General features: G+C 44.3%; 1 protein-coding gene across 6 annotated transcripts in view; it reads left to right on the forward strand.

Moving 5' to 3' along the window:
- Positions 1–15,761, forward strand: part of NEDD4L (neural precursor cell expressed, developmentally down-regulated 4-like, E3 ubiquitin protein ligase) — a 371,596-nt gene that overhangs the window by 215,185 nt on the left and 140,650 nt on the right. For 2 of the 6 annotated variants that reach the window (XM_018039444.1, XM_018039445.1), the window contains exon 5: positions 1,895–1,948. In XM_018039444.1, the coding sequence (XP_017894933.1) occupies positions 1,895–1,948 (54 nt within the window). Of the gene's footprint in view, positions 1–1,894; positions 1,949–5,546; positions 7,390–15,761 lie in introns of those variants that run through there. The other 4 variants (XM_018039440.1, XM_018039442.1, XM_018039441.1 and 1 more) reach the window with 4 other exon arrangements.

Consider the following 15,761-nt stretch of genomic DNA (forward strand, 5'->3'; position numbering starts at 1 on the left):
GGTATTAAAATTTTGAAACTATTAAGCTGCTCAGTTATTTAATGGAAAATATGTCTTTTTCTCTTCAAGATGAATTAATTTTAACTGTCTGAATAGCTGTGTTATTAAAAACTACTCTGCCTCCAGAAGTATTCTAGATAAGATCTTCTGAGTGGTATAGATTCCCAAAGCACAGTATTACCATTAGACTGATGGTGATGGCCCTGATTTCTTCCTTTCAGTCACAACGATATTTTATATGTTTTATGTGCTCCGAACATAGATCACTGTATACGACATCTGTTTTCTGTTATGTTCAGAGCTAAAATATGGCACTGATATTTGAATACTTGGTGAGCTCCTATGTCTAGCCTCTACTGAAACTGAGGGACACATGGGCTTGTACCCGGTTTCACTACCAGATGTATTTTTAAATTACTTGGTGAAAGACTGAAAATGTAAGGGGGCAGATAGAAGTTGTTGGCCTGTAACTAACTCTCAGATACAGCTTTCCATTTGTAACACTCCACACTACTTAGGCGTCTTTCAGTTTGAGGGAAACAAAAATTAAACACCTTGGCCACATTTCTATAAATTTTAGTACTTTCAAGATTTTTTTCAAGTTGTATTAGCCCTAAAGATATGTAAACTTGATTTGGCAGAGGGGAAGGAGGCGTATTTAAAAATTTCTTTGTCCCGTTCATTGAACAAATCTTTATTGAGTGCCTACTGCATCCCAGCCCCTGTCACGGCGTGTGGACCCACTGGTCCGCAGTACAGCCCTTCACTGAGCTTTCAAACAGACACTACCCACCCTCTGCCCCCGCCGCGCCCGCCTGGCCCATCTGCTTGCTCCATCACCAGGTTAAGAGCAAGCCGAGGGGTCAGGAGCACAAGCCGTGTTCTCTGCACCATCAAGTGTTCTTTCCTTCGCTTCTCCCTTCTGAGACAGCTGAGGCTTAGTGATGGGTGACCTGGGTCCCATCTCCAGCTCTGCCACTGACAGCCCTTCTGACCCTGGAAAAGCCATCTGAGGACTCACACTCCCCACGGGCTCTGCTAGTGAGAGAGGAGTCCTTACTTAGGAAGAGTGTTTCCAGGATTTATGTACAGTGATAGAAATGAGAACACATTGCACCTGACACTTGGGTCTGAAGGATGACTCCTGCTATTTCAGTGAGGTTTGGGGAAAGAGAAAGAAACAGAAAGACACCACAAGCCCAGGGGCTCTGACGACCCTGCCATTGCTGGAAGAGGGGCCATCTTTGATTTCTCTTTTCTCTAATGGCTCCAAGTGTGGGCTCTGTAGACGCTTGGGCCAGGCCTGGTGGAGCTCCTGGTTGCCCTGCATACTAGCTGTGGGCTCTTGGACAAGTTACTTTACCCTCCTGGTCTCAACTCCTCATTTGTGAAATTGGAGCAACAGTTGTATACATCATAGGGGTGCTTTGAGAATAAATGAGACATATGTTTTGATATTTAATAAGGAGATAGTGCCTAAAAAGCATGCACACAGTGGTAAATAGCTGCTTTTTACTATTTTCTTCATGATTTTTGATCGTTGCCTAAGAAATTTTCTTAGAAGTAGACCTTTATGAGGGTGTAGCTTTGGTGTGCAGGCATGGGGGTGCCTTTTTAGGGGAGGTTTAGGAACTGTTAAAAACCGTATAGAAGTATCCTTTCTTATGTTAGAAAAGCAGCGCCTAAAACCATTTTCTTCTTCTGATATGTCTAAATATTAGGCATGGAATAATATAGAAGTCAATAATAGAAAACTTAGTAGATAGAAGAGCAGGTTGTTTACATTGTACAATGATTTAAGTGCATTATGAAGTATTTTATTCTTTCAGTCCCTTACTTCATTCCTTGGAATTATTTCTGCCCATTTAAAGCATATTATTTCTGTCCCTTATAGGTAAACCCATCTAATCACAGACTCCTGTTTGAAGTATTTGATGAAAACAGACTGGTAAGTGGGTCCTAATTTTTAATTTTAGCTTCATTAAAAAAAAAACAAACAATATTTTAGAGCACCATACTTTAGAAATCTGTATTTATGTTGTACTTCTGTCAGTATACATGTCCCTCAAAAAGACCATTTTTGTCCCATTACTCGCTTAATGTTCATAATGATCAAGGCCATTACTCATGTAAATGACCCTTCTAGGGTTTTTATGTATAAGTCAGACTATGTGATGGTGACACGTTCAGTATTTGGGAAAACAAAAATCTAATTAACAGTATACAGCAAAAAGGTAATATATTTAACAGGTAAAATTAAGAAATACTTCGATTGAAAGTACCTTCAAAGAACCAGAGATATGCCTGAGGCATCAATTTGCTGCAAATAATGTAAGGTCCGTCTAGGCAAGGCTATGGTTTTTCCTGTGGTCATGTATGGATGTGAGAGTTGGACTGTGAAGAAGGCTGAGCGCCAAAGAATTGATGCTTTTGAACTGTGGTGTTGGAGAAGACTCTTGAGAGTCCCCTGGACTGCAAGGATATCCAACCAGTCCTTCCTAAAGGAAATCAACCCTGGGATTTCTTTGGAAGGAATGATGCTAAAGCTGAAGCTCCAGTACTTTGGCCACCTCATGTGAAGAGTTGACTCATTGGAAAAGACTCTGATGCTGGGAGGGATTGGGGGCAGGGGGAGAAGGGGACAACAGAGGATGAGATGGCTGGATGGCATCACGGACTCGATGGACGTGAGTCTGAGTGAACTCCGGGAGATGGTGATGGACAGGGAGGCCTGGCGTGCTGCGATTCATGGGGTCGCGAAGAGTCGGACACGACTGAGCGACTGAACTAAACTGATAGATGGATACTAGGTAGCTGTATATTTTGTGTGTGTGTATAAAACTGATACAACTTAGATTTCATTTTAGAAATGGAATTTCAGAAGCAAATCTGGCTTAAAGTACTTTGCCAAAATTAACTCCCTAGAATGTATACACCAAGTACTCACAAGGCAAGGTTTGCATCTATGAAAACGAATATTATCATGATACATACAAACTTTTAATGTACTCTCAGAAGTGGTATTGAGTTGACCATAAAGTTTGTTTAGGTTTTCCTGTAAGGTGTTATGGAAAAACCTGAAAAAACTTTTTGGCAAACCTTATAAGTGAGTGTAGTTGTTGTACACAAATCTGGTTTTGAGTTCCTGAACTCAGTGTCCTGAAACTTAATGTCCAGTCATCCCTCAGTCTCCATAGGGGGCCTGGTACCATGACTCCTGCAGATACCAAAATCCGAAGACCCTGAAGTCTCTAATATAAAGTGGTGTAATATTTGCATATAACCTAAATACATTCTCCTGTATGCTTGAAATTTATCTCTAGATTACTTACGATACCCAAATACAGGGTAAATGCTATGTAAATAGTTGCCTGTATGAGGCAAATTCAAGTTTTACTTTTTGGAACTTGCTGGAATTACCCCTTTTCCCCAATACTTTTGATTCACAGTTGGTTGAATCCATGAATGTAGAACATAGATACAGAGGTTTAACCATATATCATTTGCTTAAAATAAACATCCTTATGAACACTTCTTTTTGCAGAATTCAACTGGAACTACCTGAATAGCTTGAGTTTAATCGAATATTTGATCTGAAGGAGACTTACAATATCTCATTTAATGTCCTGTCCTTGCAAATGAGAGAACTGAGGTCTAGAGCCCTTTTGTAATTATGTAACTGCTAGTCTCTCAAGTCTCAGGCCAGTGGCGGTGAATTTGTTGTTGTTCAGCCGCTAAGTCATATCCATCTCTTTTGCAACCCCATGAACTATAGCCCGCTAGGCTCTTCTGTCCATGGGATTTCTCAGGCACGAATACTGGAGCGGGTTGCCATTTCGTTCTCTAGGGAATCTTCTCAACCCAGGGGTCAAACCCACATCTCCTACATTGGCAGGCGGAGTCTCTACCGCTGAGCCACCAGGGAAGCCAGTGGCGGAGAATAGCCAAGCCTTAACCCTTAGAGTGGAACTTGGGAGCATATTTGATCTCCTTTGCCTGGTATTACTCTCCAAATTAGAAAATCAGCAGATGTTGGCCCACCATCCTGATAGCTTTTTCTATTAAAATATGTAGATTTTCAGTGGCTTTGCATCGAGCTTGACATTTTATACCTTAGGTGACCCTTAGTAGTACTGAATCGCTAAATCACTTTTGCTCTGTGTATGAAGTTATTTTCTTGTTAAATCCAATGAGAAATTCTGCTTGAGAGTACAGTTCTTGGCACTCCATCTCTTATCCAGAAAACACTGAATTCGGCAAAGGTTCAGTGAGTAACAGTAAGTCCCTGGAGATACACATGCAGCCAGGGACCAATTCTTCCTTTCTCATTTATTGAGTATAATAGCACTTGAAGGTGAAGAGAGGGTCAACACTGTGGAAGACTTGCCTCCTGGCAGGTGGGTTTTAACTCACTATTTTTCTTCTATTAAAAGAAATGCACTGTAAAAATTTTTGTTTTCCGTTTCCATTATCTAAAAGAATGACTGTGGAGATGGCCTTGCCATGAGCCCTAAACTAGAGTTTCCAGCCCACAAGGGCTTTGAATGAATGCCAAGCTCTAAGAAATCCCACGTGAATGCAAATTTTATCTGAAAAATTGTGTTTTATGTACCGAGCTTTGCCCCAGGCCATCGGCAGTGTTGTTACTATGCAGTGAATGCTGCTGCTGGTGGTTTTTTTCTTTGTTGGCTATTAATCCAGCTAAGACAATACGTGACTGTAGTGGTGCTTGGCAGTTTTCGCGTTAAACAAACTGGCTTCCATTTCTCTCGTAGAGATCATTTTTGGCATTTAAAACCCATGCCTTTAGAAGACAGGTTTGAGTGCATGTAAACACAGGGTTAATCCTCCACACCCTGGACTCCAGAGCTGTTGACAGAATCATGCTTTGCAGATTTTAAAATAAACTTTTTGTCACTCTTTGCAGCTTGGTATTCCCCCTTTGCCCCCCATCATTTTTTTTTATTCCCTCCTAAATAAACCTCTTTTTTAAAATAACGGATGTTTCTGGCTCACAGAAAAGAGTATGTTTAAAGCACACAGAATATATCCAAATTAGCTACAAGTCCGATGACAGTTTTTTGAACATGGACTTTCACTTTTATTACTTAGGTCCTTTCTGGCCCTTCAAAAGCAACAAGATTCTCTGTTTGTAACCCAACTGGGGTGATCCTGCTGACTTCTTACTGGAAAAGAGTCAGCTCCAGGCAGCCTTTTTTTCTGCATGGTATTTAAGTTAATTTATTACAAAAGCCACAAGCAACAGGCTTTTTCAACTGTCTTCCCCCCCCCTTTTTTTTTTGAGTGGGGGGATGTTGTTTTTTTCTCCTATCTGGCATACAGGGGGGAATGTTTTCTCCAGCTGGGTTTCTTTCCTCTGGCACTGCCGTATCTGAGAATCATATTATGTGTGAGATTGTGTCCCCCGCCCTCCCCATCTTTCAAATAAAAAACATGTCGTGGTAGCCAGAGGCAGACCCCAACTGGCAGTAAGTTGTTCGCCCCCCTCCCTCCACTCAGCTATTTTGTTACTTGTAGATCATGGTCTAATTATTTAGCGTTAAAGGGACACGCATTCTGTGGGGTGTGTAATCGTATTTATAGTACGTTTTATTAGTTTGCATTCCATCGTGGTAGTGTGGTGATATCATATGTAAGCGGGGCGCGTAACATCCGATTGCTCCTGAAAGGCTTTTCCTGCAGCCCCTGCAGTTTCACTTGTCACTGTCGGGTTCGATGGGAAGGGGGCTCCTCTGTGTGCTTCTGCCTTGGGTGCCAGTTCCTCCGCATCGGTGAGACAGCGCCCGGGTGCCCAGCTCGGTTTGGAAAGAACTGTCCGGTGAGCGCGCTGCGCTGAGATTTATAGCCGCACGGCTCGGACTGTGTTTGCTGCCTTAGTCAGCTGTGAGAGCTCCCCGCTGGGGCCACTCCTGTCTGATGGAAAAGCAGCAGCTGGGAAGGTGCTGTTTCAGGCTCTTGCTGTTAAAAAAAAATGAGAGCGAGAGGGGGAAGAAAACTCCACTAAGTCCAGAAGCTGGCATTGGAGAGGGAGACCGCGGTCATGTGGTTCCGGCCACCCTACCCTCTGTCACAGTGCGGATGAGAGCTTTCTGCTCTTATCCAATCATGCCTGGAATGCCGCTTGCCACTTGGGTTATTTCTGCTATCTGCCGCCCTTGGTGCCGCAGTGCTCACGCTTTGGCAGATGGAACGCTTTTCCTTGGAGTTCGTGTCTTTGGGGTTTGACTGCTGGCAGCGCCGGGCCTGTTGTTGCTGCTCGCCCTGTCCCTCCCTGGCCCTCTGGGCACCATGGCCCATCGGCTTCGGTTTCATTTTGGCTCCTGCCGCAGCAACACAGCCCCCGAGTCGGAGATCCTAGACCAGGAGGGAGAAGACGACTTTTTCATGGCATTCCACACGCTCCCGCGGCGGGGCGGCGCGGTTGCGCTGGCCCCGAGCGGAGCGCGGGACGCGGGCCTGCGGGGAGGCGTGGGCGCGCTCAAGCGCAGCACGTCCATGTTCATTCCGCAGCTGCTGGGCCCCGTGGACGCGCGGCCCACGCGGAGCTCGTCCGTGCAGATCTCGCTGCAGCGCAAGGCGGCTGACGGCGCCCCCGACGACGGCGATGCGGGCACGGAGCCGCTGGGGGAGCCCCCCGAGGCCAAGAGCCTCGACGACGGCAGCGGCGATGGCTCCCCTCCCGGGGCGCCCGGAGCTCCGGGCCCGCAGCTCAATGGCACGTGCGGCCGCCGCCGAGCGCCGGGCCCTGACGGCCGCGAGGAGGCCGAGCCGCCAGCCGTGCGCATCCAACACCGCGCGTCCAGCGCCGATGTGCGCCCGGTGAAGCTGACGCCCTCGGGGGCTGAGGGCCAGGCTGGCCCCGCGGCGGCAGCACCCGAGCCCAGGCGCTGGTCCCTGCAGCACGTTCCAGACGCTTCTGGAAGCTCCGGGAAGCGCTGTTTTGTCTTCCAGCTGCAGCAGCCGCCAGCCGGTGGCTGCGGGCCCGCACCGGGCGGCGACTTCAACTTTGGCTTCACCGGCACCAAGGGGGACAGGTTGGTGAGGTATCCCCGAATCCGGCTGGAGAGGAGCAGCTCGTACCCCACGCAGCCCCGGGCCGAGCGCGGGAGTCCTCCGGAGGAGCGCGGCCACCCAGACCCCGAGGCGCCGCTGCGGGGCCGCAGGGTGGCTCCCGATGCCCACAGGACCGATGCGGCGGCCGAGAGGTCGCCACAAGGCCAGGGCTGCACGTTTAAGATCAGGCAGGATCAAAACGCGGGGCAGCAGCACTTCAGAATCCTCGTGACTCGGGGGCCCGAGGAAGCCCCCCAGAGTCCCGAGGAGGACGCCGCCGCGGCCGGCCCGGCTTCCACGGGAGCTGGCGCCCCGGTAAGTGAGCCTGTGATGCCGTGTGTCCGCAGGAGGAAGGGGCCGATTCTAGCCCAGCAGGCGTATTCTGCAGCGGAATTAAAATAAACAACATCCTCCTCCCTTCTGGGACTTTCCCTGCTTCGGGCCAGAGTAACTTAGTGTGTTTGGCCGGTTCTGGGTCCACGATTTGTGGTCCCGCCTTTGGTAGAAGTCCATGAAACTAGTTAGCCGATTTTAGAAAATATCGTAGCCTTAGGTCTTCAAAGTCACATAACTCTGTTTTGAAAAATCTGGACAACCCTTTCCCCCTCGTTTCCCTCCCTTCTCAAAAAAAGAATTTTTAAGATGTCATTACTTTTTGAGTTAATGTGCTGTGCCCCAGCATGTTGACATTGGAAATGTGTTAAAAAACTGCTTGCAGATACAGGCTGTGACAACGCTCGCATTTAAAAAATAATCCGTTCTAATCCAGGTGAGAGAATCGCAGGTTAAACGTGTCTGGTTTCTTCATAATTAAGCATATGTCAGGTTGGACACATTCTTCCTAATGACCTTTTAGCTGTACAGGGCTGGCCCTGGTTGTATAATGTATTGTCTTTGTGGGTTGGTTGTTTTTTTTTTTTTTCTTTTGGTCCCACTAAGTAAGAGTGAACAGAGGTAACCACAGTTGTGGGCCGGGTGGAAATGTGTTTTGAAGCAGATTGACCTGTAGGGCCAAGGCGAGGGGAAACTGATGGGGGACTTGTTAATGGTCAGGTTGCACACCCTTGCAATTTAACACTGCCCACTTGAGTGTCTAAGCTGGGCTGCTGTATATAGAGTAGTTAAGTGCCCAGCCTCCAGCTGTGGAAACAGAAGCCCAGCAACAGATTTTGGCCTTCATTGCTCCTGTGTTCTTGCTCTCTCCCTTTCAGTGAAATGGAGTACAGACAGACAGCTGCTAACTCCACCAGGCAAATGATGACTGCAGCTTTCACAGTTTGTCATGGGATGCGAAGTTTCATCAGTTAGCTTTCTTTCACTACTAATCACTAGCCACGTGCTTCATTTTTTTTTCAGAGGACAGGCTCCTTGTATTCTGAATTGGGGTTGTTTTCCTTGAATTTCCTCTGATGGCTGGATTTCAGGATACAGCAGTGAAATGTCTAGGAGACTGTGTGTTTGGTTTCAGTTGTGAATTGCGATTTTTCAAAGTGGATGACTGAGTTTGGCTGTGGAACCGTATCATCTTTTATTATTATTTTGTGTCGAGAAATACTTTTTGTCATATGAGTAAGTTTTATCACTGATCCATCGTTGTCTTTCACCATTTTGAAGGCATATAATCAGGTGCTAAATGTCAGTATATTTTTCTTGTTAATATAACTTTATAACTGTTAATGTAACTGTTTTTTCTTCTTTTCCCTTTTATACACCCTTTTCTTTTATTATCTCTAGTCTTTTCATTAGGAAATGCTATATTTTTGGTCTGAACCAATACCGTTTTTATACAGTGGTACAGATTTCAACAAAATTCTGATAATAGCCTCTAACCTTCAGCCCAAGAAAGTACCATCACAACAGGTGTAGACTTCTTTGGGCAGCATATTTTTGTGTTGAATTTGGACCACCTACCACATGAATATTGACAACATGCACATCCTAAGTTTTGACAACTTATCAGACTTTGAAATCATTTTGCAGTTAGGTGTTGAGGACAAATGGATTTTTATAATTACAGTCTCATTTGGCTTGACGTTTCTCCCAGGATTAAAAAAACAAGTGGAACATACCAAACACTGTGTGTAATTTACATGTAAGGGCCATTCTAACTTTCAAGGGCTGTTAGAGTGGAAAATAAAATTTCTTCACATTTGGAAATGTAAGTTCTAGAATAAAGAGCTTTTTGTGGAAAGTAAGTTCCCTCTAAAGCATAGTAGTTTTTATTTTTGAATTTGTATTTTTGTACACTTCTATAAATTTGTGAAGGGTTGGTAGGAAGCTGGCTTTTTCTTTTAAGTGAAAACTTGCTTCTTCGAGAAGCAGAAACAAAACTTGTCTCATAACAAAACTGTCGGCTCCATTCAACACTTTGTACGTGTTTCAAATGGGCAGGGGTGTTAAGTGTAGGCAGCAGCTGCCTCGGCCTTATTTATCTTGAGGGAAAACATTCACTTGGGCGTCTACAGTCTGGCCGCCACCAAGCTCTTTTGACGTTTCAAATATCTGCTGCTTTGGACAGAAGGGCATTTCATTATTAGTTTACATGAAAAATCGATTACAGTCAGGTCTTTTGAATGATGTCAAAAATCTTGATGGGGAAAACCTTTCAAGATTCCTTTTGCGAATGTGCTCAGATGTCACGATCCATGCCTTAGCCCTTATTACAAGGCTGTTTTGTTGAGAACTTTGCTCGGTGCCTCCCAGACATCCTGTCATGACTCTCATGAATAAACTTAAAATGCAACATGACTGTAAAAAAAAATGCTAATCAGATTCCAGGAACTTCTTGTGATCCTTGATTTTTTTTTTTTTTTCTACCCAGTCTGTGAAGTAAGAATTGATTTTTTTAGAGTTATCAGTTACAGTGTTACAATATTTCAAAATGCTTATACCTTACCAGTTTACTTTGTAGCATTTTAATGGCTATTTAGTGAGTAATTTAGTTATTTTCTTAGATTAGTGTTTTGGGTTCCTTGGTTGGGTTAAAAGTTCCTAACTGCCTAATAGTGACTCTGAGGAAGAGGGATCCTGTTTATCAGGGGTTTCTGTGCCCTAATAGTGACTGAGGAAGAGGGATCCTGTTTATCAGGGGTTTCTGTGCCCTAATAGTGACTGAGGAAGAGGGATCCTGTTTATCAGGGGTTTCTGTGCCCTAATAGTGACTGAGGAAGAGGGATCCTGTTTATCAGGGGTTTCTGTGCTCTAATAGTGACTCTGAGGAAGAGGGATCCTGTTTATCAGGGGTTTCTGTGCCCTAATAGTGACTGAGGAAGAGGGATCCTGTTTATCAGGGGTTTCTGTGCCCTAATAGTGACTGAGGAAGAGGGATCCTGTTTATCAGGGGTGTCTGTGCCCTTGCGCGATGCTTTCGTGCATAGTAACTGCTTGGCTCTGCATCCTACAAGTTTCAGGAGCCTGTTTTCTAATCCCATTAATAATGTCATTAAGTGTTCAAGGTCCACCATGTATATAACATCACACTGAGTCCTTGGAAAGTTTCTGGGACTCTCTGTTTCTTGCTGACACAGAATTCAAAATGTAAACAGAGATCAAAGAGCCGAGCAGGGTTGCAGAACACTTCTTTGGACAACCACTCCATACGCTACAGGGAGAGAGCATTCTTTCTCCACTCCTTTCTAGGTTCTCTGAATTTCCCCCTGTGTCCTTCCCATGGATACACGTCACAGAAGTGGCATGGCAATCTTCTGTGATTCCCAGTTCCTTTTACTGAATGGCAGAGGAATACCCAAGCTCTTTTTGATCGGGGAGAATTTTAGTTTAGATCTCTTTTAGACAGGGTGGTTTGACTCTACAGAACATTTTTGACATTAGTATTAGTTGGTGTCTCCTTTTTACCTTAAAAAATTAATTCTAGGAAAATACGTACAAGCATTAGTCCTTCAATCGTGTCTGGCTCTTTGCGACCCCATGGACTGTAGCCCGCCAGGCTCCTCTGTCCATGGAATTCTTCAGGCAAGAATCCTGGAGTGGGTAGCCATTCCCTTCTCCAGGGGATCTTCGCAACCCAGAGATCAAAGTCGGGTCTCCTGCATTGCAGGCAGATTCTTTATGTAAAAGCACCACCACTGCAATGTAGTGGATTAAAAAATAGCTGGTAGTCCTTTCATTGACTTGGTCTCTGATCAGATTCTGTGAATTTTTCTTTTCAGCTGTCTCTCTCAACATGGTTATGTATAGCTGTGTTCCAGTATTATGTAACTTGAAATTTCACCTTAAAGGGATTAGTGAAAAGTGTACATGATAATGTGTAGGTGTGTACACACAGAAACACAAAGGGCTTTTGGGTGACACTCACATCTCTGTAGCACTTCACAGTTTGATCAGTGCCGGCCTCTCTCTCACTTAATATAACCATCCGACTGCCTTGCTCAGCTCTTCTGACCATCATGTGGTAAAGCTGTTGTTTTACTATTTCCAGTGAAGGTATGTGATCCTGTCATTAGGTGTGATAACTAATGGCACACACCTAAAGACAGAATCACATTCTATCATTTTTTGTATCTATGTAGAATGGGAATTTAAAAAATAAGTTTATATCTTTGCACATAAAAAACCTGTGTAGCAGCTCAGTGCTCTCTGTGATGTGATGTTCTAATGCTGAAGATTTTGGAGACAGCGGCTTCGATGGGTGCCTTGGAGCACTGGCCTAGTGGACTGGGCTCTGCAGATTCCTGACATGCCCCAGGAAGTGAGACTCCCTCTCTGAGCATTCTCCCTTGTCAGTGAAAAAGGAGGCTAAAAACACCCAACTCATGGGTTTATGGTGAGGTTTCAATGAGGTGTTGTGTTGATCTTTTCCTTTGTTACCCACATCTCTATAAGGTACAAATTGTTCCCCAAGGGAGATGATTCGGTTGCTATGAACAGTCGGTTTTTGATCATAGGGCGTGAGACACAGGGCCACAGAGATTTAAGGAATACCTGGAATCGTTTGCTTTGGTAACTGGCTTTGATCTCCTGTGTACAGTTATCTCAGCCTTCCCTAGTGTTCGCCCCTTGGATAGTCAGCATCACAAGGCCTTCACAGTGCCCTGTGGTGACACAGGCCTTGAAGAAACTGCAGTTCATTTGTCAGCTCTGCCTCAGACAACAGGACCTTCAATTGTGTTCGCACGATTGAATTTTGAAACTTAAACGTAGTTATGTCTGCTGGCATTTCAGACATGTTGTTGGTTTGCCATGTCATTTTGGCTATATATATGTGTGTATCTATCTATCTATCTATCTATCTATCTATCTATCTATCTATCTATCTATATATATATATATTTTTTTTTTTTTTTTTTAACCAGGCCATGTTTCCAGTTGTTTGTCTTTCCTTCTTACTGGCTGTGGCTTTTGAGCAGGAGTCTAACGTTATCTGTATAAAATTTCCACTTTGTGTGGTTTACAAATGAGGGCAGTATTTGGGAATAGGCCTTATTGGATACTGCCTTTTAGAGGGTTTTCATAAATGCTGCAGCTGCTTCTCTTGGCTAAGCTTGGAGTCAGAGTTCTTCGGCATTGAACTAAAACTACAATTTTATAATACATGCTAATAAGAAAATTGTTATCTCTACACAAAAGTTCACAATTCCAGAAGACATTTACTCCATGTAAGAATTACCTTAAATTCAATCAACTTTGGGTGTCTCTGTATAGCTGATAGTTTAAAATTAATTGAGGCTAATCTAAATAGTCACTTCCCTATAGCTCAGATTTTATAGGTAAAAATTATGAATAGGAGTCTGTGCAATTTTTTTTAATAAAAGTAATCAACTGCGTTAATGCTGAAACGGATCAATGCCCTAAATACATTGTCCTTTTTTAACTCTAAGACATTTGCAAAAAATGAGGAAAAAGCAGGAATTCATGGAAGGTGTTGAAACTGTTGCTTGAATGCTCGAATACCAGAATATCTAAGTTTCCATTCTGAATGCCGAAAGAAGCTCAGGGAGCCCACTCCACAGTTGGCTGGTGATTATTGAGAGGTTTGGTAACCTGTCTGCAACCATCTAGTTCCCTTGATTCGTACCAGGCCGCATAATATTCCATGTCCTCCACAAGAGAGGACAGCAGTCTACCCCCGATATACAGCCAGCTCCAGTTTAAGGTTAAAAAGGCCTGCAAGGACAGTGTTAAAAATATGCACTAAAATGTGTCGTTTAAGAGCTTGGTGATTTTTTCTGGGCAGATGGAGATGGTGGAAAGATTTTTAGAAGTAATCTCGACACAGTATGCATCGCAGATGCGTGATGTTTCCAATGGATTTTCCTTTTTAAAATCTCTTGTTTTTATTTTATTTATTTCGCTATAGCTTCCTTGGGCAAGAGGGAATGGCAGTGAAATAGTGGGCTGCATGGGTGGGCCTGAGTGAAATGGTCAGTGTCTCGCCTGTTTTGTGCTGTGTCCTGAATGGACACCTCAGGGGTCTCCAGGCATCACCACGTCTTAACAGGAAGTGTAGTGTTCAGGCTGCAGGGTGAAGTAGATTGAATGTCACGAAGCCTGCTTTTTATACCCTGATCATTTTAGACCCAAGGGCTGTGCTGACACTTTGGACTAGACTGCTTCAAGGGAAGGGAAAGGTCATGGAAGTATCATCAATTGAGTTGAAAGGGACCCGGCTTTCTCTGGTTTGACTGTTGCAGCCACACTTGTGGTTTAGTCGCTAAGCCTTGACCGGCTCTTGTGACCCCAGGGACTGTAGCCCTCTAAGCTCCTTTCTCCATGGGATTTCCCAGGCAAGAGTACTGGAGTGGGTTGCCATTTCCTTCTCCAGGGGACCTTCCAGACCCAGGAACTGAACTCGATTCTCCTACATTACAGGTGGATTCTTTACCGCCTGAGCTACAAGGGAAGCCCCCTGTGGGCACACTTAGTGTTCAAATACTTGGTTTTGGTTCCTTCAGGTGTCTGCCCCCACTATCTGTTCTTTGAAACAACTTGTTTATTTTAGTACTGAGTATTATGACCTATACATGGTAAGCAGAAAGTCCTTCCAGGGGTGAAAAGACCAGCGTTTACCCAGGTGAATTTGCCTTTCAGAATTTACATAGCCTTCTTTGGGGGCCTCATTTTTATACATCAGGGCAAGTTAGGTGGCTTTTACATCTCTCATCTAATAACTCTGAGGAATCTGCTTTTAATCCGTGATCTTTTGTTGCTTACCTTTTTCTGGGAGGTTCAGACAGGGTAGGGATGGTCATTATATTAGGTATGTGAGGATTCAAACAGTTTGATAGATGTATAGTTTTTTATTCTTACTCTCTGTGGGATAATCCAGAACTGACAAACTTTTAAAACATATTTAATGACCCACATATGTCATAACTCATCCAGCTCCTTGAGTGACTTTTTAAAACTTCATTATCATACTTGTTGAGGGTTTTTTGGGTTTTTTTTTCCCATTTTCTTATAAAATACCCGGCTAGGTATTTGACTGTTCAAGGAGGACAGAAAAGCTGCTGTGGTCCGATTATTTAAAAACTGAGCAGAGTAGAAAAGTCAAGATGGAGTAGAAAAACTGAAACACGTGTCTTAAGCTCCAGCCGAAGAGCCTAGTGCGTCTTCAAAGCAGAGAGGTTTTCAGGCTGGGAGGTCTGCTGTGGGACTCTCAACTTTCCTAAGGAGTTGGGCTGGGTTGAACACTGCATCCTAACAGCCTCGTTCTGGCTTCTTTATAGTATCTTTCTCAAGAGTAAAAGCACCTTAAGCTTAGTATCTATTCAGTGTGCACTCAGTGATCACGCTTTTCCATTTGAAAAAAGAGATGCCTAATTGTAGTATAACTTTAAACACGTTAATGTAATTTCAGTATTTAAGTTTGTTAACCTCTTGTCTCAAATGGTAGAGAATCTGCCTGCAATGCAGGGGACCCAGCTTCAGTCCCTGGGTCGGGAAGATCCCCTGGAGAAGGACATGGCAACCCACTCCAGTGTTCTTGCCTGGAGAGTTCCGTGGACAGAGGAGCCTGGTGGGCTACAGTCCACAGGGTTGCAAAGAGCTGGACACGACTGAGTGACTAACTTTCACTTTTTCACTTTCAGTCTTTTATAGTAGAAGCCATTTTTTTTTAAATCCTGATATAATAATCTGCACGTTCACATATATATTATGAGGATACCCAGATGCTGTAGCAAAGGGCAAAGTGCTGAAAATAGTTTTATATAAACACAGTGTGCTTAAGGGCCTGCCTAAACCCTCGGTAGAAATTATATTAGCAGGAAATGCTCCTGTGCCCTGCAGGCTGGCACTCTCCTTTGATAGGTATGTGCAGCAAGGGTCGTTTCTTGTTTTATGTTTATCAACTTAGAGATGTGAGTTTCCTTAAGAATTATGTAGACCTTAACCCTAACCCTTCCAGTTTAAAGATGAGGAAACTGAGGGTGTTATCTTCACACTTGAGAATATTCTTTGTGTCTCACAAGCGTGCAGTAATTATCTTCGAATGTGCAGCGTGCGAAGCGCTGTGAGCATTCTGTCGCCCGCTGCCTGTGACGGGTACCAGTGCTTGCTCTGTGTCTGGTCTCCTGAGTCAGTGCTTCTGCTGGGCACTCATGCCTCATCGGAGCTGTCCTATCCGCTGAACAGAAAGTTCTACAGACCAGTCTTCCCAGCCTCTTAGATTCCAACCATTAAGGCATGTTTACACTCAGGACAGAACGCTGTGGGTCACGATGGACAGA

This window comes from Capra hircus, chromosome 24 (genome assembly GCF_001704415.2).
Source record: "Capra hircus breed San Clemente chromosome 24, ASM170441v1, whole genome shotgun sequence".
In the NCBI taxonomy this organism is placed as follows: Eukaryota; Metazoa; Chordata; class Mammalia; order Artiodactyla; family Bovidae; genus Capra; species Capra hircus.